The sequence below is a fragment of the Macaca fascicularis genome, chromosome 6 (assembly GCF_037993035.2).
Source record: "Macaca fascicularis isolate 582-1 chromosome 6, T2T-MFA8v1.1".
Classification (NCBI taxonomy): domain Eukaryota; kingdom Metazoa; phylum Chordata; class Mammalia; order Primates; family Cercopithecidae; genus Macaca; species Macaca fascicularis.
Window position 1 is genome coordinate 183,452,636 of NC_088380.1, and position 26,514 is coordinate 183,479,149.

General features: G+C 52.2%; 1 protein-coding gene across 2 annotated transcripts in view; it reads left to right on the forward strand.

The window, feature by feature from the left end:
* The first annotated feature begins 1,493 nt into the window (after nt 1-1,493).
* The window catches only part of CDHR2 (cadherin related family member 2), a 47,171-nt gene continuing 22,150 nt past the window's right edge, over nt 1,494-26,514 (forward strand). For both annotated transcript variants that reach the window (XM_005558600.5, XM_045394534.3), the window contains exons 1-7: nt 1,494-1,566; nt 17,958-18,024; nt 18,283-18,354; nt 21,300-21,439; nt 21,582-21,632; nt 23,538-23,627; nt 26,133-26,222. In XM_005558600.5, the coding sequence (XP_005558657.3) occupies nt 17,973-18,024; nt 18,283-18,354; nt 21,300-21,439; nt 21,582-21,632; nt 23,538-23,627; nt 26,133-26,222 (495 nt within the window). In that variant the 5' untranslated portion in view covers nt 1,494-1,566; nt 17,958-17,972. The remainder of the gene's footprint in view (nt 1,567-17,957; nt 18,025-18,282; nt 18,355-21,299; nt 21,440-21,581; nt 21,633-23,537; nt 23,628-26,132; nt 26,223-26,514) is intronic.

Sequence of the window (26,514 nt, forward strand, 5' to 3'; positions counted from 1 at the left end):
TATTTTGTTAATATGTTTTACATTTGGAGAGTTGGGAAACAAACTATTAAAACGCCTGACTATAGCAACTGCCTGATACACAGTCATACATCTCTTAACAACGGGACACCTTCTGGGAAATGTGTCATCGGGCAATTTCGTCGTTGTGTGAACATCATACAGTGACTTACACAAACCTAGATGGTACCACTTACTACACACCTAGGCTGTATGCCACCAGCTGTCCTCCTGGGCTGCTAACCTGTGCAGCCTGGGACTGAACCAGACACTGCAGGCAACTGTAACGCAGTGGTAAGCATTTGTGCATCTAAACACAGAAAAGGTGCAGTGAAATACGGTATTATACTCTCAAGGGACCACTATTGTATGTGTGGTTCGTCGTTGATCAAAACACAGATATATGGTGCATGACTATGTATCTATTGTGAATTAGACATGTCCTCTACCCACAAGAAGAGGGCCACCCAATGGTGATGACCCAGTGTTGTGCCTTAAAAAAGTTGTGCCCAGGGTCGCCTTTCTGTGTCAACTGTGATGGCTGAGCCAAAGGGAGGATAAGGAGGACTTGTGACTGAGTCCCTGCGGGAGGCCACCACATCGGACAGCGCTTAAAGCCAGCCTGGGAGCCGGGCTCCGTGGCTCATCCCTGTAATCCCAGCACTTTGGAAGGCTGAGGCAGGTGGATCGCCTGAGGTCAGGAGTTCGAAACCAGCCTGGCCAACATGGTGAAACCCTGTTTCTATTAAAAATACAAAAATAGCCGGGTGTAGAGGCACATGCCTATAATCTCAGTTGCTCGGGAGGCTGAGGCAGGAGAATCGCTTGAACCCGGGAGGCAGAGGTTGCAGTGAGCCGAGATTGTGCCACTGCACTCCAGCCTGGGCGACAGAGTGAGACTGTCTCAAAAATAAATAAATAAAAGGCAGCCTGGGGGGGGTGGATGAAGCCCCTGGGGACGGGCAGATGCCTTTGGAGGGACTCAGTGCGGGGTCGGGTCAGTGTCAATAGGCTGGAAAGTGGGTTGTCCAGGCTCAGGTAGCCCCCACTCCTCCATGAGAACCTCACAGGGAATGGTCTGGCCACGCAGTGTTTGATTGTAACACTGTTTCACCACTTCCCTCTCCCGACTTAACCCCCTACTTTTCCACAGATCTCCTGTCACTGCAGACTTGTAGCAGGCAGGGGACGGGGGCTCTGGCATCACCTTCTATCACCATCCCGCCTCCAGCCTGCCCCAGGGCTGGGCCTTGTTCCCAGGTCCTCCGGGCTCAGGGTTGGTCAGGCCCCTTCTCCTGTGGTGTGGGCCTCCAGCCCCAGGAGCACCAGGAGCTCTGGCGCTTTGGTCTCTTCCTCCTGTCCGGGGCTCCCAGCTCTACTCAGTGCCCCATTAGGAGTCAGCCCGCTCCTGGGAGGTGTGGTCTCTGGCAGGGTTAATAATTGCTCAGTGGAGGTGGAGATGGTGCCAAAGTCTGCTGGCCACATAGCTGCGGGCCGCAGAAGGTGCTCAGCTGTGCCCCGGCACCTGTCTGGTGCCTGCCTGCCACCTCCGTGGCGAAGGGGACACAGGTAGGGACCGTCCAGCCCATCGGGAGTCTCTGGGCCAGAGATATTTGGTGGGGGTTGGGGGAGGTCCCTAGAGCCAAGGCAAGCTTGGGGGTCTTTAAAGTCTCCCCTGAAGCTGGGCAGGGGAAGTCCCACGCTGGATGGGGCAGACCCGGCTGGAGTCCCAGCCTGCTGTGAGGCCTGTTTCTTTGGTAAACGTGGGATAATAATACCTCCTTCCCTGGGGGCTGATGGCCCCCTTCCCATCCAAGTCCTCGCAGGATGATTCTTCGCAGGATAGAAGGGAGGCAGGTGCCCCTGGGAAATGAGGGAACTGGCCTGGCCCCTTCACAGGATGCTTGGGGGTTGAGGAGGGGAAGCTGACCTGGGCTCTTACCCCAGCTGCTCTGTTCACATCCCAGCTCCACCCTGACCTTGGTGGGCTACTTCACTCTTCTGGGCCTCCGTTTCCTCATTTATCAAATGGAGATGAGAAGAGTTCCAGAAAGGGCCTGAAGAGCCCTGAGGTGAAAGTGGGCATGTGGCCCGTGACTGAGCCCAGTGCCACCTCAGCCAGTACTAGGAAGTGTCAGGCAGGGACTGACCCAGGCCGGCCCCGGCTCTGCCCAGTCTGGGCCCTGCACATCTCTCTGCCCTGGTAGAGGAGGTGGGGACCCAGCTGACAGTCGGCGCCACGCTGCATCCCTCAGGCAGGCGTGTGCTGGGTTGGGTACCAGGCACAAGGCAGGGTCCCAGTGAGCACTGAGGTCCCATTGATGGAAACAGGTCATGGCCCGTGTGTAGACTCCATGATTTTTATCCTCACTCCATTTATCAGCAGGGGAAACTGAGGCCTGGAGAGGGGAGAGGGCTTGCTTGGAGTTGCATGACAAATATGTGAAATGCTGGCATCTGAACCCAGGGCCGTTTGACTCTGTATGTGTCTGCTGGGCCAGGTGGCCTGGGCCATAGGCACTGGGAAGGCTTGTGGCGGGGAGCTGGTGTTCAGGTTCCACATCCTTGCTCCGCGCACCCAGGTTCAGCTGGAGTCCGCTCTGTGGGTGCAGGCATGGCCTCCTGGATCAACGGAGCCCAGACCAAGGCTTGCCCAGGGACCCCTGGATTTGGAGGCAACCTGGGTCTAACCTGCTGCCCCTGGCTCATCCATCTCTGGGCATCTGTGAGCCTTGGTTTCCTTGGAATAATAGGATAGGATAATTCCTGCTTGGGAACAGCTGTGAGAAGTCAATGAAAAAGCAGAAGTGAAAGTGCATGGCGAGCTGGCCATAGCGGTGGTGGTGCTGGGGGAGCTCTGTAGCATCGTGGCTGATTGCACCCCGGGGGCTCCCCGCACTGAAGGAGTACCCACCTCCCCACCCTGACCCTCCTGGAGGCCCTGGGAAGTCCGGGTATCCTCACTCCCAGTGGTTCCCAGTTCTAGAAAATCTTGGCACTGTGGACTGCTCTGAGATGCGGCTGAAGCCCCCTCCTAGCCAAGGCTGAAGAGCTGGCACCTCCTGGGCCAGGTGGGACTAGTGAGGGTTCCTGGAGACTACACATCTCATGGTGTGGGGGCCAGAGTCTCCCTGATTCTCCTGTGTCCTTTTTGGTCTTTCCCTAAGCACTTTCTTTTTGAGACGGACTCTCACTCTGTCTCCCAGGCTGCAGTGCAATGGCGCTATCTTGGCTCACTGCAACCTCTGCCTCCCTGGTTCAAGGGATTCTCCTGCCTCAGTCTCCTGAGTAGCTAGCATTACAGGCACATACCACCACACCCAGCTAATGTGTGTGTGTGTGTGTGTGTCTGTGTGTGTCTGTGTGTGTGTGTGTGACGCAGTCTCGCTTGTCGCCCAGGCTCGAGTGCAGTGGCGCGATCTCAGTTCACTGCAACCTCTGCCTCTTCGGTTCAAGTGATTCTTCTGCCTCAGCCTCCTGAGTAGCTGGGATTACAGGTGTGCACCACGATGCCTGGCTAATTGTTGTATTTTTAGTAGAGACGGGGTTTCACTATGTTGGTCAGGCTGGTTCAGACGTTTTCTGAGAGGCCGGAAAGAACAGGAGTGGCCAGAGGGCTTGGGAACAAGGAAGCAGTAATTTCTGGAATGTAGGTGACCCCCATTTTAATTTATTTTATTTTATTTTTATTTTTTGAGACGAGGTCTTGCTCTGTCGCCCAGGCTGGAGTGCAGTGGCGCGATCTCGGCTCCCTGCAAGCTCCGCCTCCCAGGTTCACGCCATTCTCCTGCCTCAGCCTCCCGAGTAGCTGGCACTACAGGCACCCACCACAACGCCTGGCTAATTTTTTTTTCTTTTTCTTTTCTTTTTTCTTTTTATTTTTTTGTATTTTTAGTAGAGACAGGGTTTCACCGTGTTAGCCAGGATGGTCTCGATCTCCTGACCTTGTGATCTGCCCACCTCAGCCTCCCAAGGTGCTGGGAGCTCCCAAGGTGGCGTAAGCCACTGGCCCAGCCAATAGTTCCCTTTTTTTTTTTTTTTTTTGAGAGGGAATCTCGCTCTGTCGCCCAGGCTGGAGTGCAGTGGCCGGATCTCAGCTCACTGCAAGCTCCGCCTCCCGGGTTTAGGCCATTCTCCTGCCTCAGCCTCCCGAGTAGCTGGGACTACAGGCGCCCGCCACCACGCCAGGCTAATTTTTTGTATTTTTAGTAGAGACGGGGTTTCACCGTGTTAGCCAGGATGGTCTCGATCTCCTGACCTCGTGATCTGCCCGCCTCGGCCTCCCAAAGTGCTGGGATTACAGGCGTGAGCCACCGCGCCCAGCCAGTTCCCATTTTTTAAAAGAGCAAACAGAGAAAAGAGCCCGGGGACGTGGTTGTGCAGTGACTGGGGCCTCGTTTCACACCCATGCATCAGCCTGAGGCTGCTCCAGCAGGGAGAAGTGGGTGTCTGTCCGCAAGTCCCAGCCCAGGGGCAACTCCATTCACTCCTTTTCCATTTTGCCCCTTGCTCCTGCCCCTTGCTGGGGTACCAGGAAATTAGGAGCCCAGAGGGGGGGCCACCAACTGCCTGAACACAGCTCCATAGCTGACCTGGGCCTTACAGAACGGAGAGAATTTGCACATAGGCAGAAGGCAAAGAAAGGCATTCTGGGCAGAGGGAACGGTTTAGACAAATGAAGGAGGAAGGAAAATGCAGGGTGTGGACCGAGACCAGGAGCATTCAACACCACTGAACCTCAGAGTGGGAGAGAGCAGCTCGTGTGGAAAGCAAGACCCAGGAACTTAAAGGACCTCGCCCGCCAGGCTGTGGGGGCCTTCCCCAGCCCACACAGACACTGGGCCTTTCCCCAGGTGTCTGAATCCAGAGGCGGATGCTCTGGACTGTAGAACACCAGCCTCACCATGATCATGAGGAGGCAGGACTGCGAGAAACCCAGGGCCAACCCCAGCAGCGCAGGAGGCAGGCGAGGCAGGGATGAGGCAAGAAAGAGCGCTGGCCTGGGAGGCAGACAGTGTGGCACCCCTGCTCTGCCTCTGACACCCTGGGAGCTGCTGGGCAGGAACCCCTGGCCTCCCGCGCTCATGTCAGTGTGCATAAAGGGGATCGATAAATCCAGCTCTTCCTTCCAGGGGGCGGCGGGGCCCACATGCGGGGGCAAGACTGCGTGTGCGTCACGCAGATGCGAAGGGTTGTCGCTGTTGCTCTGAGTGAGGGTCCACAGGCTTCTCGAGACCCTCCGTCCTGCCCTATGAAATGGGGAGAGGAGAGTTGGGAGACACTTCCATGAGGGAGGAGTGTGGCGAGTATGGGGAAGGGGCTGTAGGGACAGGCCCCTTGGGGACTGGGTGAAGGTCCTGGTTCGGGCTGTTCTCTCTCAACGTCACATGTCTGTGGGCTCAGCGTGGCTTGTGGGAAAATCGGGCAGCTCAAGAAGGAAAACCCAGGAGCCTAGAAAAGAGAGAAGGCACAGGCCTGGCTTGGGTTCTGGTCCCATTACTGGCTGGGCCACGCCCTTTCCCCTCTTGGACCTCAGTTTGCTGAGGATTAAATGGTAATGGGGGCAAAGTGCTAGCCTCAGCACGCGGCCCTTCCTTGCTGGGTCCCATTTGCCTCTGGGATTGGGAGGAGGGACCCTGAGGGCAGGAATCTGCTGTCCTGCAAGCTGGACCCAGGGGAACTTTGTAATGATGATGAATCCACCTTGACGCCTGCTGGCTGCACACCTGCTGACTAATTGTCCTGTGGCAGTTGACTCATTTCTGAAGGATAGAACATGAGAGAAAAAAGTGATGAGGGAATTAGGTCCCAGATTACAGCCTCAGAGGGATGCCAGGGCTGCATGCATCCAGCCCCTGGCTGTTCCTCACACCACAGACGCCTGTAGACTAGCATTACCACTAATGCGCAGCTCACCTGCATCTCCACCGCCAGCCCGCCACCACCACCATCTCCCTCCCACAACTGTCACCTCCACCTGCGTCTCCACCTTCATCAGCACACACGTCATCAGCACGTCCATCCCCACTTACCACCACCAGTGCCACCCCTACCCCCGAGGGATCCCTATCCTGATATTGGACCCTGCCTCCATGACCACCTCAGCCACTGCCCTTGACTCCAGCGCTAACCTGTCGCCCTCCAGGGCATAGCTGTAGCCACATCTCTGTCCCTGTCTCACTGAGGATTGTGGCTCAGCACTGCTGGGTATTCTGAGGATTGAGAACTTACTAATTCCCCTGAGCAGAGGGGCACAACTGTATTTATCAGTCTGGCTGAGTGCAGCCCTGCCGTCCAGCATGTGGGCTGTCCCCAGCTGTCATCTCCGGGGTTCTTGGCAAGCCAGCATTTTCCATAGCAACTTCCCAAGGTTCCCCTGGCTAGAGTCACATGGAAGGTAGCATCAGAAAGAGCCCCAGGGCCCCTCCACACATAGCCCTGGCCCTGCCCATTTAGCTCTGACCTCTGCAAGCAGTCTCAGACCCCAGGGAGCGTGGACAGTCACCAGGGAGGGAGGAAGCTGTTTCTATGGTGATTGCAGTGGGAGGAGCAGGCATAAGGTGAGGACAACCCCATAGAAGGAAGAAGGTTTGCATTTGCTGGGCGCCTATTGTGTGCCAGGCGCTGAGGTGGCACATTCTTATTCCCACTCATCCCCGCTGCCCACCCTCATCACTTAGTGGGGTTATTATTCTCACAGGGGAGGGAACGCTTAGAGAAGGGCAGTGAACTGCCCAACGAAGCTCTGCTGCTTCTTGACTCTAAACTCAAGCCAGCCTCTTCACCTCTCTGAGCTTCGTTTTCCCCATCTGTGAAGTGGGTAGAATGGTACCAGTCTAGAAGGGTTTTTGTTTTGTTGTTTTTGTTTTGTTTTGTTTTGTTATTTTTGGAGACAGTGTCTTGCTCTGTCTCCCAGGCTGGCGTGCAGTGGCACGATCTCTTCTCACCACAACCTCCACCTCCCGGGTTCATGCCATTCTCCTGCCTCAGCCTCCTGAGGATCACAGGCGCCCGCCACCTCACCTGGCTAGTTACTGTATTTTTAGTAGAGACGGGGTTTCACCATGTTGGCCAGGCTGGTCTTGAACTCCTGACCTCATGATCCGCCTGCCTCGGCCTCCCAAAGTGCTGGGATTACAGGCATGAGCCACCACATGCGGCCTCCAGGGGTTTTTGTGAGCATTACATTAGCGCCCGGCTCAAGTTCTGGCAGGCGGGAGGTGCTTCCTCCATGGGTCTCTTGCTATTCAGTGCCGTAATGTTTAACAGTTGTTGAACATCCCACCCAGGGCTTGTCCACATCTTTCTTCGTCATTGCCTGTGTTTCATGTTATGGTCACTTCCAGCTTCCCATGATTATAAATAATCACTCCTGGTGAACAACTTTCTGCAGAAAGAGCTTCTTATTTTATGTTAGTTGGATGAGTAGGTCAACAGGGTGAACATTTTGAAGCTTTGGGGTCCACATCTGAACTGGGGTTTTCTCTTCTTGCTAGGGCCCTGGGGCCACGGGAGGGCTGCCTCCTTCTCCCTGCCTCAGGGAGAGGCGAGGGCCTTGGGGTTGGAGAGCGGCTGTGATTCCCACTCGCTTTCAGCTGTGAGGGCCCCAGCAGCACACTCCCAGCAAGAGCCCGTCTGCTCGTCTGCAAAATGAGTTGCTGTGAAGATGAAATTCTGTGAATCCCAAATATTCTACCTCCAAACTACAGCCCTGCTCTTGCCTCTTCTCTCCAGCCCTGCTGCCCCCGGTTCAGCCCGGCGACACACAGCAGCCAGAAAGATCTTAAGAGGAAATTAGTCCCTGCCACTCCCCTGCTTAAAACTCTGAAATGGACCAGGTGCGCTGGGTGGCTCATGCCTGTAATCCCAGCACTTCCGGAGGCCAAGGTGGATGGATCACCTGAGGTCAGGAGTTTGAGATCAACCTGGCCAACATGGAAAAAACCCCGTCTCTACTAAAAATACAAAAATTAGCTAGGTGTGGTGGCACACGCCTGTAATCTCAGCTACTCGGGAGGCTGAGGCAGCAGACTCACTTGAACCCGGGAGGCAGAGGTTGCAGTGAGCCTAGATTGCCCCACTGCACTCCAGCCTGGGAGACAGAGCGAGACTCCGTCTCAAAACAAACAAACAAAAACCCTCTGAAATGACCTTCTGTTTTCCTGTTTTCTGTTTTTCTTAGAATAAAATGAAATATCCTTCCTGTGTTTCACAGGGTGGAGCATGCTCTGGCCCTGAAAAATTTCTGAATCTGCCTCCCTCCCGTCATTCTCCACCTGTCTCCCTGCAACCCAGCCATAGGGACCTTCTCTGAACTCCTGGAATATACCTGGTTCTTCCCTGGCCCAGGCCATCTCTCATATTGTTTGTGCTACTTGGGACTCTCCCATAACAGTGCTCACCTTATCACAGCAATATGGGTATTTAATTTAAAAAAAAATCAAATAGGCCAGTCACGGTGGCTCACACCTGTAATCCCAGCACTTTAGGAGGCCGAGATGGGAAGATCGCTTGAGCCCAGGAGTTTGAGGCTGCAGTGAGCCAGGATAGCGCCATTGCACTCCAGAATGGGTGACAGAGCAAGAACGTGTCTCAAAAAACACCTAACAGGCTGGTCCAAGTGCAGTGGTGTTTACAGCTAATTTATCACAACCCGTTGCAGATCGCTTTATTCCTTCTCCACTCAGACTGCTTCACTTGACTAGCCTTAAAAACAAACAAACAAAAACATCAAACAATACAACAAGGTTTATAACAAAAGCCGGCCTTTTCCCGACCCACACCCGACGTCCCCAGTATCCACTCTCTAGAAGCAACTGCTTTCACCTCCTTTGCCCCTCCCCTCCCTCCCTCCCTCCCTCTCTCTCTCTTGCTCTCTTTCTTTCTTTCTTTTCTTTTTCATTTTGGACAGTCTTGCTCTGTCACCACCTAGGCTGGAGTGCAGTGGTGCGATCTCAGCTTACTGCAGCCTCTGCCTCCCAGGTTCAAGCGATTCTTGTGCCTCAGCCTCCTGAATAGCTGGGACTACAGGCACATGCCACCACACCTGGTTAATTTTTGTATTTTTTGTAGAGACGGGGTCTCACCATGTTGGCTAGGCTGGTCTTGAACTCCTGACCTCAGGTGATCCGCCTGCCTCGGCTTCCCAAAGTGCTGGGATTACAGGCATGAGCCACCATGTCCAGCCCTTCCTTTCTTCCTTCCTTTCCCTTTTTTTTTTTTTTTTTTTTTTTAGCAATGGGGTCTTGCTCTGTTGCCCAGGCTGGAGTGCAGTGGTGAGGTCTTGGCTCACTGCAGCCTCAAACTGCTGGGCTCAAGCAGTTCTCCCACCTCAGCCTCACGAGTAGCTAGGACCACAGGCGTGCACCACCGCACCTGGCCTGTTATTTAACAATATTTTGCTGTTTTGCTTTTTTTTTTTTTTTTTTTTTTATAGGGTCTCACTCTGTCGCCCAGGCTGGAGTGCAGTGGTGCATTCATGGCTCACTGCAGCCTCAAGCTTCCGGGCTCAAGTAATCCTCCCACCTCAGCCTCCCAAGTAGCTGGGACTACAGGCATGTGCCACCATGCTGGCCTAATTTTTGTATTTTTTGCAGAGACGGGTTTTTGCCATGTAGGCCAGGCTGGTCTCAAACTCCTGAGCTCAAGTGATCCATCTGCCTTGGCCTCCTAAGTGCTGGGATTATAGGCGTGAGCCACTGTGCCCGGCCTCATAATTTTTAAGACATTATCTGTTTATTTCTTTTTTATTATCACCTTCTTAGATTTTTTTTTTTTTTGAGATAGGGTCTTGCTCTGTCACCCAGTCTGGAGTGTAATGACAAAATCTCGGCTCACTGCAACCTCGACCTCCTAGGCTAAGTCATTATCTGTTGATTTCTTTTTCTTTCTTTCTTTCTTTTTTTAAATTTTGAAACAAGTCTTGCTCTGTTACCCAGGCTAGAGTGCAGTGGCGTGATCTTGGCTCACTGCAACCTCTGCCTCCCAGGTTCAAGCGATTCTCCTGCCTCAGCCTCTCAAATAGCTGGGGTTACAAGTGCCTGCCACTGTGCCTGGCTAATTTTTGTATTTTTTGTAGACATGGGGTTTTGCCATGTTAGCCAGGCTGGTCTCAAACTCCAGACCTTGTGATCCACCTGCCTCGGCCTCCCAAAGTGCTAGGATTACAGGTGTGAACCACTGCGCCCAGCCTATCTGTTAATTTCTTAAAGTGAAAGATGAGGATTTTATTATCTTACAGCCCAACACAGTTTCCCAGTGCGTACAGTAAGACTGTGGTCCATCGACCATGGGAACAGTCCCAGCTAAGCCACTGGCGAATGATGTTCCTGGATTCTTTCTAGTACAGCTTTCCTTTCCTGCATGGTCACTGGTTTTGCTTGCTTAGTTTTCTTTCTTTCTTTTTTTGTTTTTTTTGAGATGGAGTCTCGCTCTGTCACCCAGGCTGGAGTGCAGTGGCGCCATCTCGGCTCAGTGAAGGCTCTGCCTCCCAGATTCACGCCATTCTCCTGCCTCAGCCTCCCGAGTAGCTGGGACTACAGGTGCCCACCACCAAGCCCGGCTAATTTTTTTGTATTTTTAGTAGAGATGGGATTTCACCATGTTAGCCAGGAGGGTCTCCATCTCCTCACCTTGTGGTCCGCCCGCCTTAGCCTCCCAAAGTTCTGGGATTACAGGCGTGAGACACCGTGCCCGGCTGCTCGCTTAGTTTTTTACATGGTATCACAAGTTCATCCCTTCGCCCTAGCCAGAGGTGTAAATCTCCTCGAAATGTTCACGCCATCAGTTCTATTTCCATGTGTGTAGACAGCCCTCGAAAGCTCGCTGAGCCCTTCCTCCCATCGGGACCCGCTGTGGTCTCAGTGCCCCTTTCCCTCTCTTCTGTGTTGATCTCTCTGTTTCCTTTATCTTGGCTTACTCCCTTCATAGAATGGATTATGTTCTTATCTTCCCAAGAAAAGATGCAGAAGAGGTAGCATTTTTCACTTTGCATGTCTAAAAATGTTTTTATTTTGCTCTCATATGTGACTGATAATTTTGGTGGGTGTGGAATTCTAGGTTGGAGATTATTTGTCTTCAGTATTTTGCAGGCGTCGTGTTCTGGTTATTTACTGCTGCTTGATAGAATGCCCCAAAACTTAGTGGCTTAAACAACAATTTATTATTATATTTCCTGATTCTATAGGATGAGAGTTGGGAGAGGGCATACCAGGAATTGCTCAACTCTGTTCCATGGTGTCTGGGGCCTCAGCTGGGGGTATGTGAAAGATTAGGGGTTGGACAGTGGGGACTGGCTGGACATCTTGCTCTCCCTCAATGCACAGGCCTCTCAACGTGGGTAGCCTGGGCTTCCTTATAACATGGCGGCCTCAGGGTAGTTGAACTTCTAACAAGGTATCTCCAGGTTCCAAGAGCAAAGTGGCCCAAGAGGCCCAGGTGTCAGCTGCAAAGCTTCTGAATGCTGCATTTCTACCACATTCTGTTGATCAAGCAAGTCACTAAGGCCAGCTCAGATTCAACAGGAGGGGATTAGACTCCACTACTCAATAGAAGGAATGTCAAAGAATTTGTGACACCATTAATCTCCCACACACAGCTCCATTAACTCCAGGATTGTTACCGAAAAGCCCCATAACCTTCTGATTCTGGGTGTTTGTATGTCACTTGTTTTTCTCTGCAGAAGATTTCAGGGTCTTGTCTTTGTCCCTAGTACTCTGAAAACGCTTTGGCTTGGGTTTTCTCTTCCTTCCTTTCTAAAATTTGTTCTTGGAATTCTTTCAGTCTGGAAATGTGTTATTCACTTCTACAAAATCTATTGTTTGTCCTCATTTGATAGTTTCCTTTCCCTGTTTTCCTTCTCTGTTTCTCTTTCTGGGACTTCTATTAATCACACATTGGACCTCCTGGATTAATCCTGTAATTTCCTATTTTTCTCTCCTAGTTTCCGTATCTCAATTTTATATTCTGATCCCTCCATTACATTTTTAATTCCTGCATTATGATTTTTTTAATCTATAACAGTGGCTGTCAATTAGGGGTGATCTTACCACCACTCTCCGTCCCCCATCAGGAGACATCTGGCAATGTCCGGAGATATTTTTGGGTGTTGCAACTTGGGGGTTGCTACTGGTATCTAGTGGGTAGAGGCCAGAGGTGTTTAACAGCAAGGAAATATCGGCTGGGTATGTGAGAATTAGATAAAGGGTGGTTGTGGCATGGCTTTGGATTGGTTGGTTTGCATAGGAGAGGCAGGTCTAAAGGCAAGGTGCTTGCCGTCTCCGGGAATTAGCCAGTCTCTCCCTAGCCAGCAAGGCCCCAAAGATGTCAAAGCATCATAAAACAGAGAAAATAAAAACAAATGGCTGGGCACAGTGGCTCACACCTGTAATCCCAGCAATTTGGGAGGCCGAGGCAGACGGATCACCTGAGGTCAGGTGTTCGAGACCAGCCTGGCCAACATGGTGAAATCCTGTCTCTACTAAAAATACAAAAATTAGCCAGGCATGGTGGCACACACCTGTAATCCCAGCTACTTGGGAGGCTGAGGCAGGAGAATCACTTGAACCCAGGGGATGGAGGTTGCAGTGAGTCGAGATCATACCACTGCACTCTAGCCTGGGCGGCAAGAGTAAAACTCCGTCTTAATAATAATAATAATAATAATAATAATAATACGCCAAAAAAGAATGATTAATATACCAGATTCAAGGGAAGAAGACACAGTCCTCACCTCTTGCAGGGAGGTATGTCAAAAGATCTGTGGTCCTGTTTGTCTGCCATGCCACTTAAAGTGGTTGCCTCCTTTCACTCTCATAGTGCCCACATTTCCCTCCTCCACAGCAGGGACGCAGTGCACTATTAGATGGGACTTTGTTTACTCGTCTGCAGTCTGTCTCATTCAGAACCTGCACTGTTTTGCTCACCATTGCCTTCCCATTGCTGGGAGCAGGGTCTGGCAGGTAGCAGCTCATGGACACTGAATAACTATTTACTGCGGGAATGAATGAGTCAATCAGGGTACTCGGCACATAGTAGGTGCTCAGGAAACGCCAGCCGCTATTTAAGATTGTCAGCCTTCCTGATGTCCCATGTTTCCCCAGCAGGTCTCGGGGGAGCATGGCGAGATGAATCTGAATGAAAAGAGAGAATGCTGTGCTGGGGCTTCAGGGTGGGGGTGCCAACCATGCCCGGGGAGCACACAGCCAGATCAGAAGCAGGATCTCTGACTGTTGAGGGCACACTCGGGGAGGAGGGCCTGCAGCTAGCCAGTGCTGGCCAGGGCAGAGTTCCCCAGAAGGGAGGGACCAGGAATAGGAACTCCAACAATGAGAAGGGCAAGAGACAGACTTTCCTTTTCCTGCAACAATAACTTCTAACATTCATTACGTACTTACTGTGAGCTAGGCGCTGTGTAAGCCTCAACACAAACCCCTGGTGTAGGTGCTGTTATTATTCCCATTTTACAGATGAGGAAGCTGAGGCCCAGAGAGCGTATGTTACTTGCCCGAGGTTACGCCAGATTTGGACCCAGGCTCTCAGGTCCACATACCACATTACACTCTGCTTTATCTCGTGGGTGTTCTGGATAAGCCACCTGGGGTTGCAGTGACTCACTGGCTCATCCATGCATTCCTTTCAGAAATACTCACTGAGCCTCCACTGGGCTCAGCCCGGTGCTTGGTCCTGGGGTCACAGAGGTGCATCAGACTTGGACATTGCCCTCACATCTCTTCTGGCCTGGTGGGAGAGGTTCGTTTGTAAGGAGATCACAGACACCAAGAGCTACAGAGGTTATTCGAGGGTCTATGGAGCATCCTGTAAGGTCACGACGGATGGGTGGAGGAGGCAGCTCCTCCGTGGGAGCACTGAGAGGGTGTCTGGACAGAAGGGGATCCTGGAGTTGGTTTTTGTTTGTTTGTTTGTTTGTTTGTTTTGAGACAGAGTCTCCCTCTGTCGCCCAGGTTGGAGTGCAGTGGCATGATCTCAGCTCACTGCAACCTCCGCCTCCCAGGTTCGAGCGATTCTCCTGCCTCAGTCTCCTGAGTAGCTGGGACTACAGGTGTGTGCCACCTTGCACAGCTAATTTTTGTATTTTTAGTAGAGATGGAGTTTTACCATGTTGGCCAGGCTGCTCTCAAACTCCTGACATCAAGTGATCCACCCGCCTCGGCCTCCCAAAGTGCTGGGATTACAGGCGTGAGCCACCATGCCCAGCCTTGGAACTGGCTTTTAAAAATGAAGAGAGCTCATCAGGTAGCAAGGTGGGGAAGAGCATTCCAAAAAGAGGGATGGGCAGTAGTAAGGGCAGGCAGAGGGAGCCCGTGGGCTCACGGGAGACGAGAGGTGGGCTGCGATGCAGGGAGCGGTTCGAGGTGAAGCTGGAGAGGTCGAGGCTAGTCTTTGAGAAGCCCTTTTATGGAGTCTGGACTCTAGCAACGGGGAGCCATCGAAGGGTTTTGAGCGAGGGCGGAAAAGATTAGATTGCGTGCAGAAGGATTAGTTTGGTTGAGTGGGATGGATTTGAGAGGCTGGAGGAAGGGAGGCATTGAGGAGGCTGAGGACAGTGTCCCCAGGGAGGGCAGCCAGTATGGGATGGACAGATGCAGACTGATTAGAAAGAGCCAGAGTAGGCTGCACGGATTGGGCGTGGGTGTTCAGGAGAAGGAGGTGTCAGAATGGCGTGGGCAGGTGGGTGGCTCCCCGAGGCTGGAGCTCGGGAGGAGGGGTGGGCGGTGTGAAGGAGAGGAGCTCTGGTTTTTGATGCTGTTTCACCATCAGGGCTCGGCTCTGGAAGCCATCCTCCTCCCCACTCCTCCCCAGGGCTGCCTGCCCACTTCAGATGCTCTGGGGCAGGAGGGAAAGGGACGTGAAGAGGTGCCCAGGACCAGGTGAGCGTGCTTGGTAGTGTTAACTTCTTAAAAAACACAAAATATCAATCTAGAAAAAGAGAGGGGACTGTGTGCAGGTGGCCATCCCTCCGGCCAAGACCAGAGACAGACACTTCGAAATGGGGTTTGGGAAAGGAGCTTGGTGCTAGACAGGGTGGCTACACATACATATTCAACAGGTTACAGGAGGAGCTACGCATGTTAATAAAGGAGCTCCTGACACATGCATGTTGAACACACGTGCATGTAACATAGGATCCATGCTCACTTGGGGTGGCGACTTAAAATTGAAATGTATCACAATTACGCCCTGTACATCAAAACGTCTTTTTGAGACACGGAAGTTGCATGAGTAAGCAATCTCTGTATGAGCTGGAGCCAGTCTGTGGTCGGTGGGCTCTTATCAGGAGAAAGTTACTGAAATCAGTCTCTTGTCCAGTCAAGGCTGTGGTTATGGGCTGGGCGCAGTGGCTCACACCTGTAATCCCAGCACTTTGGGAGGCCGAGGCAGGTGGATCGCTTGAGGTCAGGAGTTCAAGACCAGCCTGGCCAACACGGTGAGACTCTGTCTCCACTGAAAATACAAAAATTAGCCCCGTGTGGTGGTGGGTGCCTGTAATCCCAGCAACTTGGGAGGCTGAGGCAGGAGAATCACTTGAACCAGGGAGGCAGACGTTGCAGTGATCCGAGATCGTACCACTGCACTCCAGCCTGGGTGACAGAGTAAGACTATCTCAAAAACAAACAAACAAAAAAAGCTGCGGCTATGGCTGGTAGAACAGGGGCTCAGTTCGTCAGCATCTGTGAACTGGATGAGCTGTAATTGCTTTAATTTGGCTTTTCTCGAGGCCAGTGCTTATTTAGCTGCTAGGCCAGTGCTTATTTAGCTGCTAGAAAAAAAGAAAACCCTCGTGGCATTTAGAACAGAGTTTCTTCTTTAGGGCTGCCTGACTTCACCCTGGCCTGGCATGGCCTCAGGTCCTGTTTATAATTTGGCATCTTACTGCCACGGAATGTCTATTCTTTCAGTCCTGCGATCTCTATTTTAACATTAATGCTGGTCAGTTATTGTGTGTCGACTGTAAAAGAGAAGGGTGTAATGAGGCGTGATTGGCCTCTCATCCCCTCATCCCGCCGTGGCTGGAAACTAAGTTTTTTATTTTTTATTTTTTTTTGAGACAGAGTCTCGCTATGTCGCCCAGGCTGGAGTGCAGTGGTGCTATCTCGACTCACTGCAAACTCCGCCTCGCGGATTCACACCATTCTCCTGCCTCAGCCTCCTGAGCAGCTGGGACTACAGGCGCCCACCACCGTGCCCAGCTAATTTTTTTGTATTTTTAGTAGAGACGGGGTTTCACCATGTTAGCCAGGATGGTCTCGATCTCCTGACCTCGTGATCTGCCCACTTCGGCCTCCCAAAGTGCTGGGATTACAGGCGTGACCCACTGCGCCCGGCCTGGAAACTAAGTTTTCGAAGTTTTACTGGGGTCTCCTGGGCCACAAGCGGGGCCATTTAGTCGGCGGGAGGTGTACGATTTTATTTTTAGTTTACAGTAGCAAATGTGTTCCTTAGTTTGCTTCCAAGCTTTAGTTTAATTCATTTTTGGAAAAGTTAATATATTCAATTAGCACAAAAGAGTATACAGTAAAAAACTGGGCACAGTGGCACACGTCTGTAATCCTAGCTACTCAGGAGTTCAAACCCAGAAGTTCAAGGCCAGCCTGGGCAACATAGTGAGACACTATCTCAAAAGAAAAAAGTATACAGTAAAAAGCCCTGTCTAACAAAAAGATTATAGAGTAGCATAGCGAACATAGAGCATACAGACAATTTTCTAGACAGCAAGAAACAAAACATGTGGGGGCCCCTCCTGCTCTCCTGCTTTCTGTGGAGTGACACGTCAGTTGTCTTTGGGAATTTTTTTTTTTTTTTTTTTCTTGAGACGGAGTCTCACCCTGTGGTCCAGGCTGAAATGTGATGGCGTGATCTCATCTCACCGCAACCTTCGCCTCCCGGGTTCAAACACTTCTGCCTCAGCCTCCCGAGTCTCTCGGATTACAGGCACCCGCCACCACACCTGGCTAATGTTTTTTGTATTTTGGTAGATACGGGGTTTCACTATGTTGGTCGGGCTGGTCTCGATCTCCTGACCTCAGGTGATCCGCCCGCCTCGGCCTCCCAAAGTGCTGGGATTACAGGCGTGAGCCACTGCACCCGGCCTTGTCTTTGGGCATTAAAAGAGCCTTGGCGTTTCAGGTCTCTCTGTGACAGTGAATCAAGTCCCCCTTTTCTCGTTTTCCCAAATGAGGGACAGCTTGCAATGTAAGATGACCAAAAAGCCTGGCCCAGCAGGGTTTTCTAAGGGTCTCTGTCCAGTTGTCAATCAACAAGAGGATCCCAGAGTTATGCAACCCTCCCTAGACCCACCTGACTGGGGAACCCTTCTGCCGTGGCGCATCTCAGAGGGCCAGGGTTCCATGGAGCACAGTTTGGGAAAGGCTGCAAAGACAGCCATTAGATGTATCAGCCGGTGAACAGAGGACCCTGCCCGCCCATAGTCTCTGGATGGTCCTGGACAAATTATGGTCCCTCTTCAGAGCCTTGATTTTGAAAGATGCTATTAGTTTGAACACTTCTAACAGGCAGGTGGAGATAGTGCAGTGGTGGAGAGAATGAACTCTGGACTCCAAAATGCCTGTGTTCCAAGCATGGTCTTGTCATTGACTCCCTGTGGCCTTAGGCAAGCCCCTTCCTATCCTGGTGTCTTAGCAGCCACCTCACAGTTGTAGGAATAACACAATTGCATGTCCAGTGCCTTGGAGCAGTTCCTGGTGCATGGTGGGTCCTGGATTCAGGTTCAGCTGTCGTGCTCCTCCCCACCCCACCTGGCCTCCCCCTTGGTTCCCCCAACCCTGGAGCATCTGGAAAACGGACAAAGGGTGATAGAGGCCCTGGGGGAGAGCTACTAAGCGGCGGTGGTGGGTGGGCTCGGGTCAGACCCAGGCAGATGGGGGTCTGCCAAAAGGAGGGAGGCCTGAGTCCAGGAACCATTCCCTGACCTCTTCCCTTAGGTCCCTGCGGATGTGATGGCCCGGCTATGGCTGTCCTGCTTCCTGCTTCCTGCTCTCGTGGTGTCTGGTAGGTGTCTCCTCTCCCTGGCCACGCAGCCCTAACCTAGAGACCCTTGGCAGGACCCTCCGGAAGGGAGGGGGATCCCTCATCAGCGAACACCAGCTCCTATGGGCCAGCCCTGTGCTTGGCTGAGCTGGGGAGGCCTGGGGAGGAATCCAGGCCTGGACGGGTGGCCTGGGTGGCCATAAAGACTTGTGTGGGCTCCCAGGGGAGCAGGTAGGGGCCGGTTTTGCAGGGGTGTTCCAGCACTCTGTGTCCCTGCAGTGGCAGCCAATATGGCCCCGAAGTTCCTGGCCAACATGACGTCAGTGATCCTGGCCGAGGACGTGCCTGTGGGTGAGTCCCAGTCCCTGTGTCTGCCCCACGCCAGGTCCTGATTCACAAGAAAGTCCTGGGGCGCCCTCTTGAGCCCCCACCGTCCCTGCAACTCCACGGCTTATTGTGGGACAGAGAGGACCTGAAGGCAGTTCCTTCGATTCCAGCAGTTTGTTTTCTCCTCTTCAGATTCTGGGTCAAGAGCAGTGTCCCCAAAGCTGTGAGACGCTTCTCCAGGGGCCCTCACACCAGCGTCAAATTATCCGGCCTCCCCCATTGCCCATCGCTTTCAGTCTCTGACTGGAGGATCCCTTGGGCCAGGCTTCCTTCTCTTTCCTCACACTTGCTAATCTCTCCCACCCCGACCCTGGCTTTTTTTTTTTTTTTTGAGGGAGAGCAGGTGTCAGGCTCAGACCCTTTCACAGAAGCTGATGACTCACTTTGCTTCGTTTTTATTTGTAAAGTTACTTTCTATCTATGGTAGGTGAGATGGGTTTTGCGATGTAAAGTTTGCTTTTAAAGTGCATGTCTTTACATGGGATGGAAAGTCAATTTAAAGAACGAGCACCAGGAATAGAACACGGACGTAGCAATGGTCTCGGCAAAAGTCACAGCAAAGGTCATGGCAGTGGCGCAGGAACAAATGAAGTTTGGTAACATTATTTTGGAAGGAGCCGGGGGGCCTAGATATCAGATTCCCAGAAGGCAGGATATAGATTGGGGCAGTAGAAACCATAGGTGGCCGTATTGGTTGGGACCCCAAATAACAGAGATGCAAGCAAGGCAGAGGTGAATTACTGTCCCCCTGAGGCCACCCAGGAGCTGGGAGCTGTGGGGGCGTGTTCCATCAGGCTGTCCTCCCTGTGGGGCTTGGGGTGGCCTTCTTCCTGTTCAGTGCCCCACCTTCCCTAAGGCATGGTCCCACCCACATGGGCCAGGATGGCTCAGACAAGAAACCATTCCCGCCACAGAAGGAGGAAGGGGCCAAGACGGCTTCTTCCTTTCTGGATTTTACACACATTGCATCTGCTTTTGTCTCTTTGGCGAAAACTAAGCTGCAGACCCACGCCTAGCTGCAAGGGAACCTGGCAAATGTGGCCTTCATTCTGGTTGCCCATGTGGCCAGCTCAAAATCTGGGGCTCCATTGTTTTCAGAAAAGAGAGACAAATGGATATTGGGGGACAAGTCACAGCCTTTGTTATAGCGCAAAATGGAATCCAGGAATATCGAAAGCTGCCAGATGAAACAAGAGACACCAAGGAGTATTGACAAATACAAAACTTGTGCAAGCAATCCCCTGATCAAGAGAAAGTATTTCCATCACCCCAGAAAGTTCCCTGTGTCCAGTTCTCGTCAATCTCTGCTCCCTATAGGCAACTGCTGTTCTCATGTCTACCCCATGGAGGCTGGAGAGGGAGGAGTGTATGGGACTTTTTCTTTTTTTTTTTTTGAGACAGAGTCTGGCTCTGTGCCCCAGGCTGGAGTGTAGTGGTGCGATCACGCTCACTGCAGCCTCCACCTCCTCGGCTCAAGCGATCCTCCCATCTCAACCTCCCAGGTAGTTGGGACTACAGGCATACACCACCATGCCTGGCTAGTATTTTATTTTTCTAAGTAGAGACAGGGTTTTGCTACATTGCTCAGGCTGGTCTCAAACTCCTGGGCTCAAGCAATTCTCCCACCTCGGCTTCCCAAAGTGCTGGGATTACAGGCATGAGCCACTGTGCACCACTACACCTGGCTAATTTTTTATTTTTATATTTACTTATTTTTGAGACAGAGTCTCGCTCTGTAGCCCAGGCTGGAGTGCAGTGGCACAATCTCAGCTCACTGCAACCTCCACCTCCTGGGTTCAAGCAATTCTCCTGCCTCAGCCTCCCCAATAGCTGGGATTACAGGTGCACACCACCACACCTGGCTAATTTTCTGTATTTTTAGTAGAGACGGGGTTTCACCATGTTGGCCAGGCTGGTCTCGAGCTCCTGATCTCAAGTGATCCTCCCACCTCCGCCTCCTGAAGTGCTGGGATTACAGGCATGAGCCACCTCGCCTGGCCTAATTTTAAAATTTTTTTGTATAGATGGGGGTCTCGCTATGTTGCCTAGGCAGCTCTCAAATTCCTAGGCTCAAGCAATGCCCCATCTCAGCCTCCCAAAGTGCTGGGATCACAGATGTAAGCCACCACACCTGGCCTTCTGCTTTTAAAAGAAATTCAACTTTCTTGTGGGCCATGAAAGTATCAGGGGGTGTAGGCTCCCACGCCAGTGGCTGAAGCCCTCGGAGCCCTGTGGTGGAGCTCAAGGGAAACACATCTTCGTGAAGAGGAGAAACTCCTTGCTAATGAACAGCGGGGCCCGCGGAGGTGTTGGAGCAGAGGCTGGAGGGGTAAAGGAGGTGGGGCTCAGGGATAGGGTGGGTTTGATGAATCTGTAAAAAGTTCCTTTCAGGCTAGGGAGGGGACAACCAGCCTGCTGCTGTGCTCAGACATGCAGTACAAGAGTTAGGGCTCTCAGGAGGCCAGCAGCAGACTGGATACAGCTTTTGAGCAGAAAGGGGGTGTCCTGGAAGGTTCTTCAAAGCTCTAGTCTGCATCCAGCTGCCGCAGCTGGAAAGGTTCACGCCAGCCACGTCTAGTCTTGTGTCACGGGAACTCGGTATTCCGGAGAGGGCAGGGCCACAGGCTTGGCAAGGGGAGGGGCAGATGCCTGGGTACAGCCCCCGCCCCCCACACTGTGTCCACTGCCCTTCAAGCCACTTGGCACAAGAGAAGTCAGGATGCTGCTATCCAAAGGCCTCAGAATGCATGTGGAGGAACAGAGGCCCTGAGGGCTGGGGAGGTCCCAGATGGCAAGTCCAGCCTGTGCACGGAGCAGCCAGGCACCCAGCCCAGCCTCACAGCCAGCTTGGCCAGACCAGCACTGAAAGGGTGGCTGTGGACCTTGGGTGGCCCCTGTCCCATCCCCAGGTGCCCAGGTCTTCTGGTTGGTAGCTGAAGACCCAGACAATGACCCTCTGACCTATGGGATGAGCGGCCCCAATGCCTACTTCTTCACTGTCACTCCGAACACTGGGGAAGTGAAACTGGCCAGCGCTCTGGACTACGAGGTAAAGAGCATCAGCCGGAGAGGGCACGGGAAGCGGAGGAGGGGCTGGGAGGGCTCCGGGAGCCCACATCCTCGTGGCAGCACCCCCTGTGCTGCCACCCAGGATGGGCTCACCACCGGCCCCTTCTCTCTGGCTGCCGCAGACACTCTACACATTCAAAGTCACTATCTCCGTGAGCGACCCCTACACCCAGGTGAGTCGGGAGGTGCCGGGGGGGTCGACAGGGATCGCGAGAGCCCGTTTCTGACTGCGTCCCCACCTCTGGCAAGGGAGAGAGCCCCAGTTAACAGTGAATTTAATGTCTATTTATATCAAGATTATACGAGTCCATTTCCTTGTCATCTGATATTATCAAGATGTCAGTATTTTTAAAATTTTATTTAAATTATGTAAATATATTATTTGTATCATAGAGGGCTTTTTTGTTTACATATAAATATATTGGTTATATTTTAAATAGAAATTAAATGTATTATTAATGTATATAAATATTGATTAGAAAAGTGCCGAATGCCTCCCCACCCCAGGGCTCCAGAGGCAAAAAGATCACTCTCAACTGCTTTGGCTGAATGTGTTGGCGACTACACTCTTATTTCCCACTTTGGGAGGCCAAGGTGGGCGGATCATCTGAGGTCAGGGATTCAAGACCACCCTGGCCAACATGGAGAAACCCCATCTCTACTAAAAATACAAAAATTAGCTGGGCGTGGTGGCGCCGGCTTGTAATTCCAACTACTCAGGAGGCTGAGGCACAAGAATCGCTTGAACCCGGGAGGTGGAGGTTGTGTTGAGCTGAGATCGCACCACCTCACTCCAGCCTGAGTGACAGGGCAAGACCCCATCTCAAAAAAAAAAAAAAAAATTACAGATAAAACTAAAGTTCCCTTGGAAAATCCTTCCCGGCTCACTCCCACTGAAGTGTCGACCGTCACTGTGTGCTTTGACAGCCCTCAGCGCTGAGGTGCATGCCTCCATGCATTTCTTGGTGTGTTTTCTGAAACCCAGTGGGACCCAGCTGTCTATATTGTTTTGAAAGCTGCCTTGCCCATTCAGCGATTGAGCTTAGAGCTATCTCTGGGTCTGCATACAAATCCCTAATTTTTGTAACGTCTGTATCTAGGGTGGGAGCCGCTCTTAAGCTGGTCCCCTCTGGTGGCCACATCATTGTTCACAGATTTATACTATGGCAAACAAAGTGAAAATGCACATTCCTGTAATAGGACAGGAACTTTTTTCCAATTTTTTATTTTATTTTTTTGAGTTAGGATCTTACTCTTGCCCAGGCTGGAGTGCAGTGGTGCAATCACCGCTCACAGCAGCCTCTACCTCCTGGACTCAAGTAATCCTCTTAACTCAGCCTCCAGAGTAGCTGGGACTACAGGCGCTCACCAGCCATACTCAGCTAATTTAAAAATTTTTTGTAGAGACAGAGTCTCACCATATTGCCCAGGCTGGTCTTGAACTCCTGGGCTCAAGTGATCCTCCCATCTTGGCCTCCCAAAGGGCACAGGCATGAGCCACTGCGCCTGGCTGGCTGGCACATTTTATATTTAAAAAATTAACTGCTGTGTGTGGTGGCACACGCCTGTAATTCCAGCACTTTGGGAGGCCAAGGCGGGCAGATCACCTGAGGTTGGGAGTTCGAGATCAGCCTGACCAACACGGTAAAACCCCATCTCTACTAAATACAAAAAACTAACTGGGTGTGGTGGTGCATGCCTGTAGTCCCAGCTACTTGGTAGGCTGAGGCAGGAGAATCGCTTGAACCTGGGAGGTGGAGGTTGCATTGAGATGAGATTGCGCCATTGCACTCCAGCCTGGGCAACAAGAGTGAAACCCTGTCTTAAAAAAAAAAAATTAACTAATGATGCCTGCAATTTACTTTCAAATGGTTCAGAAAACAACATGTGGAGAGAACCTGGTCTCTACAAAAAAAAAAAAAAAAAAAAAAAAAGCCCCCAAAAACATATGGTGAGAAAGAGAGACCAAACAGTAGGTTGATCTGGATGAAGGACACCAGCTCTTTGTACAATACTTGCAACTTTTCTGGTGTTTTAAATTCTATTTTCTGGGGTCCCCTGGGCTTTCTCACTTGCAGGTGCAGAAGGAGATGCAGGTGATTGTGGAAGACAGAAACGACAACGCACCCGTTTTCCAGAACACCGCATTCTCCACCAGCATCAACGAGGTGACGCCTGCCTTAACGTGTCTGTGGGGCAGGGGGCATCCCAAAGAGCTTCTCAGAGTAGGAAGAGCCAGAGGCAGTCAGGGGGGCATTCAGGGTGGGGAAAAACCTCTCCTAGCAGGGGCATCTTCAAGAACCAAAGCCAGGGGGATGCAACCCCACAAACAATGGTGACAGCAATATTTTGCAGTCGATCAGGTTAGGAATTATTTCAGTGATGAAAGCAAAAAAAAAAAAAAAAAAAAAAAAAGGGAGTTGATTTTTTTCGTGTATCTGAAAAATGTAGAGGTACCTCAGCATGGCTAGATCCAGGCACTCAAATCGTATCTTGATTTGATTTGAGCCAAATCATATCGTGAAATTTGATTTGAAATCATATCTTCAGGCATGGCTGGATCCAGGTACTCAAATCACATCAAGATATGGTTTGAGTTTCTCTCCTCCTCTCAGCTCTGCTTCTCTCATTGCCTCCAACCTGGGGGATGAGAGGCAAGTCTCTCATGTGGCGATAAAAGTACAGGCTCGCCAGGCGCGGTGGCTCATGCCTGTAATCCCAGCACTTTGGGAGGCTGAGGTGGGCAGATCACCTGAGGTCGGGAGTTCGAGATTAGCCTGACGAACATGGAGAAACCCCGTCTCTACTGAAAAAAAAAAAAAAAAATTAACCGGTTGTGGTGGCACATGCCTGTAATCCTAGCTGCTCAGGAGGCTGAGGCAGGAGAATTGCTTGAACCTGGGAGGCAGAAGTTGCAGTGAGCCGAGATCGCGCCATTGCACTCCAGCCTGGGCAACTAGAGTGAAACTCCATCTCAAATAAATAAATCAATAATAAAAATATATAAAAAATAAAAAAGAACAGGCTTACATTGAAGAGACCATCTTTCTCAATCTTTCCAGCCCAAAGCCCAGGGCTGACTTTCATTGGCTCATTTTAGATCATGTGCTCTCCTTGAGTCAATTTAGGGGTGTGGAAGGCTTCACAGGTTAGGTCTGCATCATGGGCCTTCCCCATAGCAAGGGGGAGGAGTGGGGCCAGTTCCACTTAAGCTACGTGGGTGGAAAGGAGGTTCCCCAATGGTCACTGGGCAGTAAACACCACCACTCCTGAACTGCCGTTGCCATGTGCCTGCAAAGACCTTCCAGGTGGGGGGCCCCACACCAGGCCAGACACGTGTGGTCTGGACAGCCATGTGACAGGCTCTGATGGAATGCCTCGGCACCCGGCACTGTCCTAGGTGCTGAGGTTACCTGGGGAGCAAGACAGACCTGGTTGCTACTCTCAGCAGCTCACCATCTAGGGAAGGCCACAGACAGGAACCAATGAAACAAAATGAGCAAAATGATTTCAGGTGGTGGTGAGCCCCGCCCCGAGCACGAGAGAAGGCAAAGTGAAGGAAGTGGCTGCAGAAGGCGCTACTTTAGGTTGAAGGGTCAGGAAAGGCCTCTCTGAGTTGAGGGCATCTGAACAGAGACCTGAATGGCAAGAAGGAGCTGGCAGGGGATGCTCCAGGAAGGGGTGCTCCAGGCAGGGGGAACAACAGGTGCAAAGGCCCTGAGGCAGGAACAAGCTCAGCCAGTGCGGCTGGAGGGGAAGGGGTAGGAGGAGGTGAGGTCAGAGAGGCTGGTGGCAGCCCAGGCTCGAAGGAGTCTGGACTGTGATCTGGGCAGAATGGGGGCACCCTTGGGGGATTTGAAGCACAAGAGTGATGTGGTCTGATTCATGATTTTCAAAGATCTCTTTGGCCACCATTAGGAAGTAGAGGTCATGGCTGGGTGTGGTGGCTCACGCCTATAATACTAGCACTTTGGGAGGCTGAGGCAGATGGATCACCTGAGGTCAGGAGTTCGACACCAGCCTGGCCAACATGGCAAAACCCTGTCTCTACTAAAAATACAAAAAAAAAAAAAAAAATTAGCTGGGCTTGGTGGTGGGTGCCTATAATCCCAGCTACTGGGGAGGCTGAGGCAGGAGGATCGCTTAAATCCAGGGGGCAGAGGTTACAGTGAGCCGAGATTGTGCCACTTCACTCCAGCCTGGGCGAAAAAGTGAAACTCCGTCTCAGGCAAAAACAAAACAAACAAAAAAAGGAAGTAGAGGTCGTGTGTACAGGAGCCCAGGAGCAGAGGGCTCCCAGAAGAAGCCCCCAGCTCTGTAGGGTGCTGTTTGAAACCCATGGCTATAGGCTGTAGAGAGCACATGGGATGTCTGAGTGTGCAGTGGCACTGTGAGGCTGGGCTCTAGAATGATCCCTCGTCCTGGTTCTGAGGGGCTCCGAAAATCAGAAGCCAGCTCAGGTGGTGGAGAGGCTGTGTGGGGCGGGGAGGAGGGAGATCCTCCCTGCCGCCCCGCACCCCCAGCTGCCTTCCACCCGCAGCCCTGGTGGGAAGGACAGGGGAACACTGTCCCCTGAGTGCACAGCTGAGGACACTGAAGCTCGGGGGGCAGTGACAGACGAGGGAGAGGAGGAGCTGGGTTTGAGCTGGTAAGCGACGGGTCCCTCCCTGCAGACCCTGCCCGTGGGCAGCGTGGTGTTCTCCGTGCTGGCCGTGGATAAAGACATGGGACCTGCCGGCATGGTCGTGTACTCCATAGAGAAGGTGAGTATGAAGGGGGCCCTGACCGCCTTCGTGACCGCCAGGGGGCAGCATATCCACAGACAACCCACGGGGCCCGAGCGTTGGGGTGGGGACGTTGGTCGTGCCTTGGCCCAGCCCTGGCCCCCAAACCTTCCTCTGGCCACCAGCCCCCCTCCCCGGAAACCTCACTTTGCCCACTTGCCTAAAGAGGGTGCCTGCTGCAGACCAGACCCTTCTTCCCGCCCGCCTGCTCCCAGGTCTTGTCCAGGTTCCACAGACAGTAAGGGGCGTGTGAACCCATTTCTCATGGAAA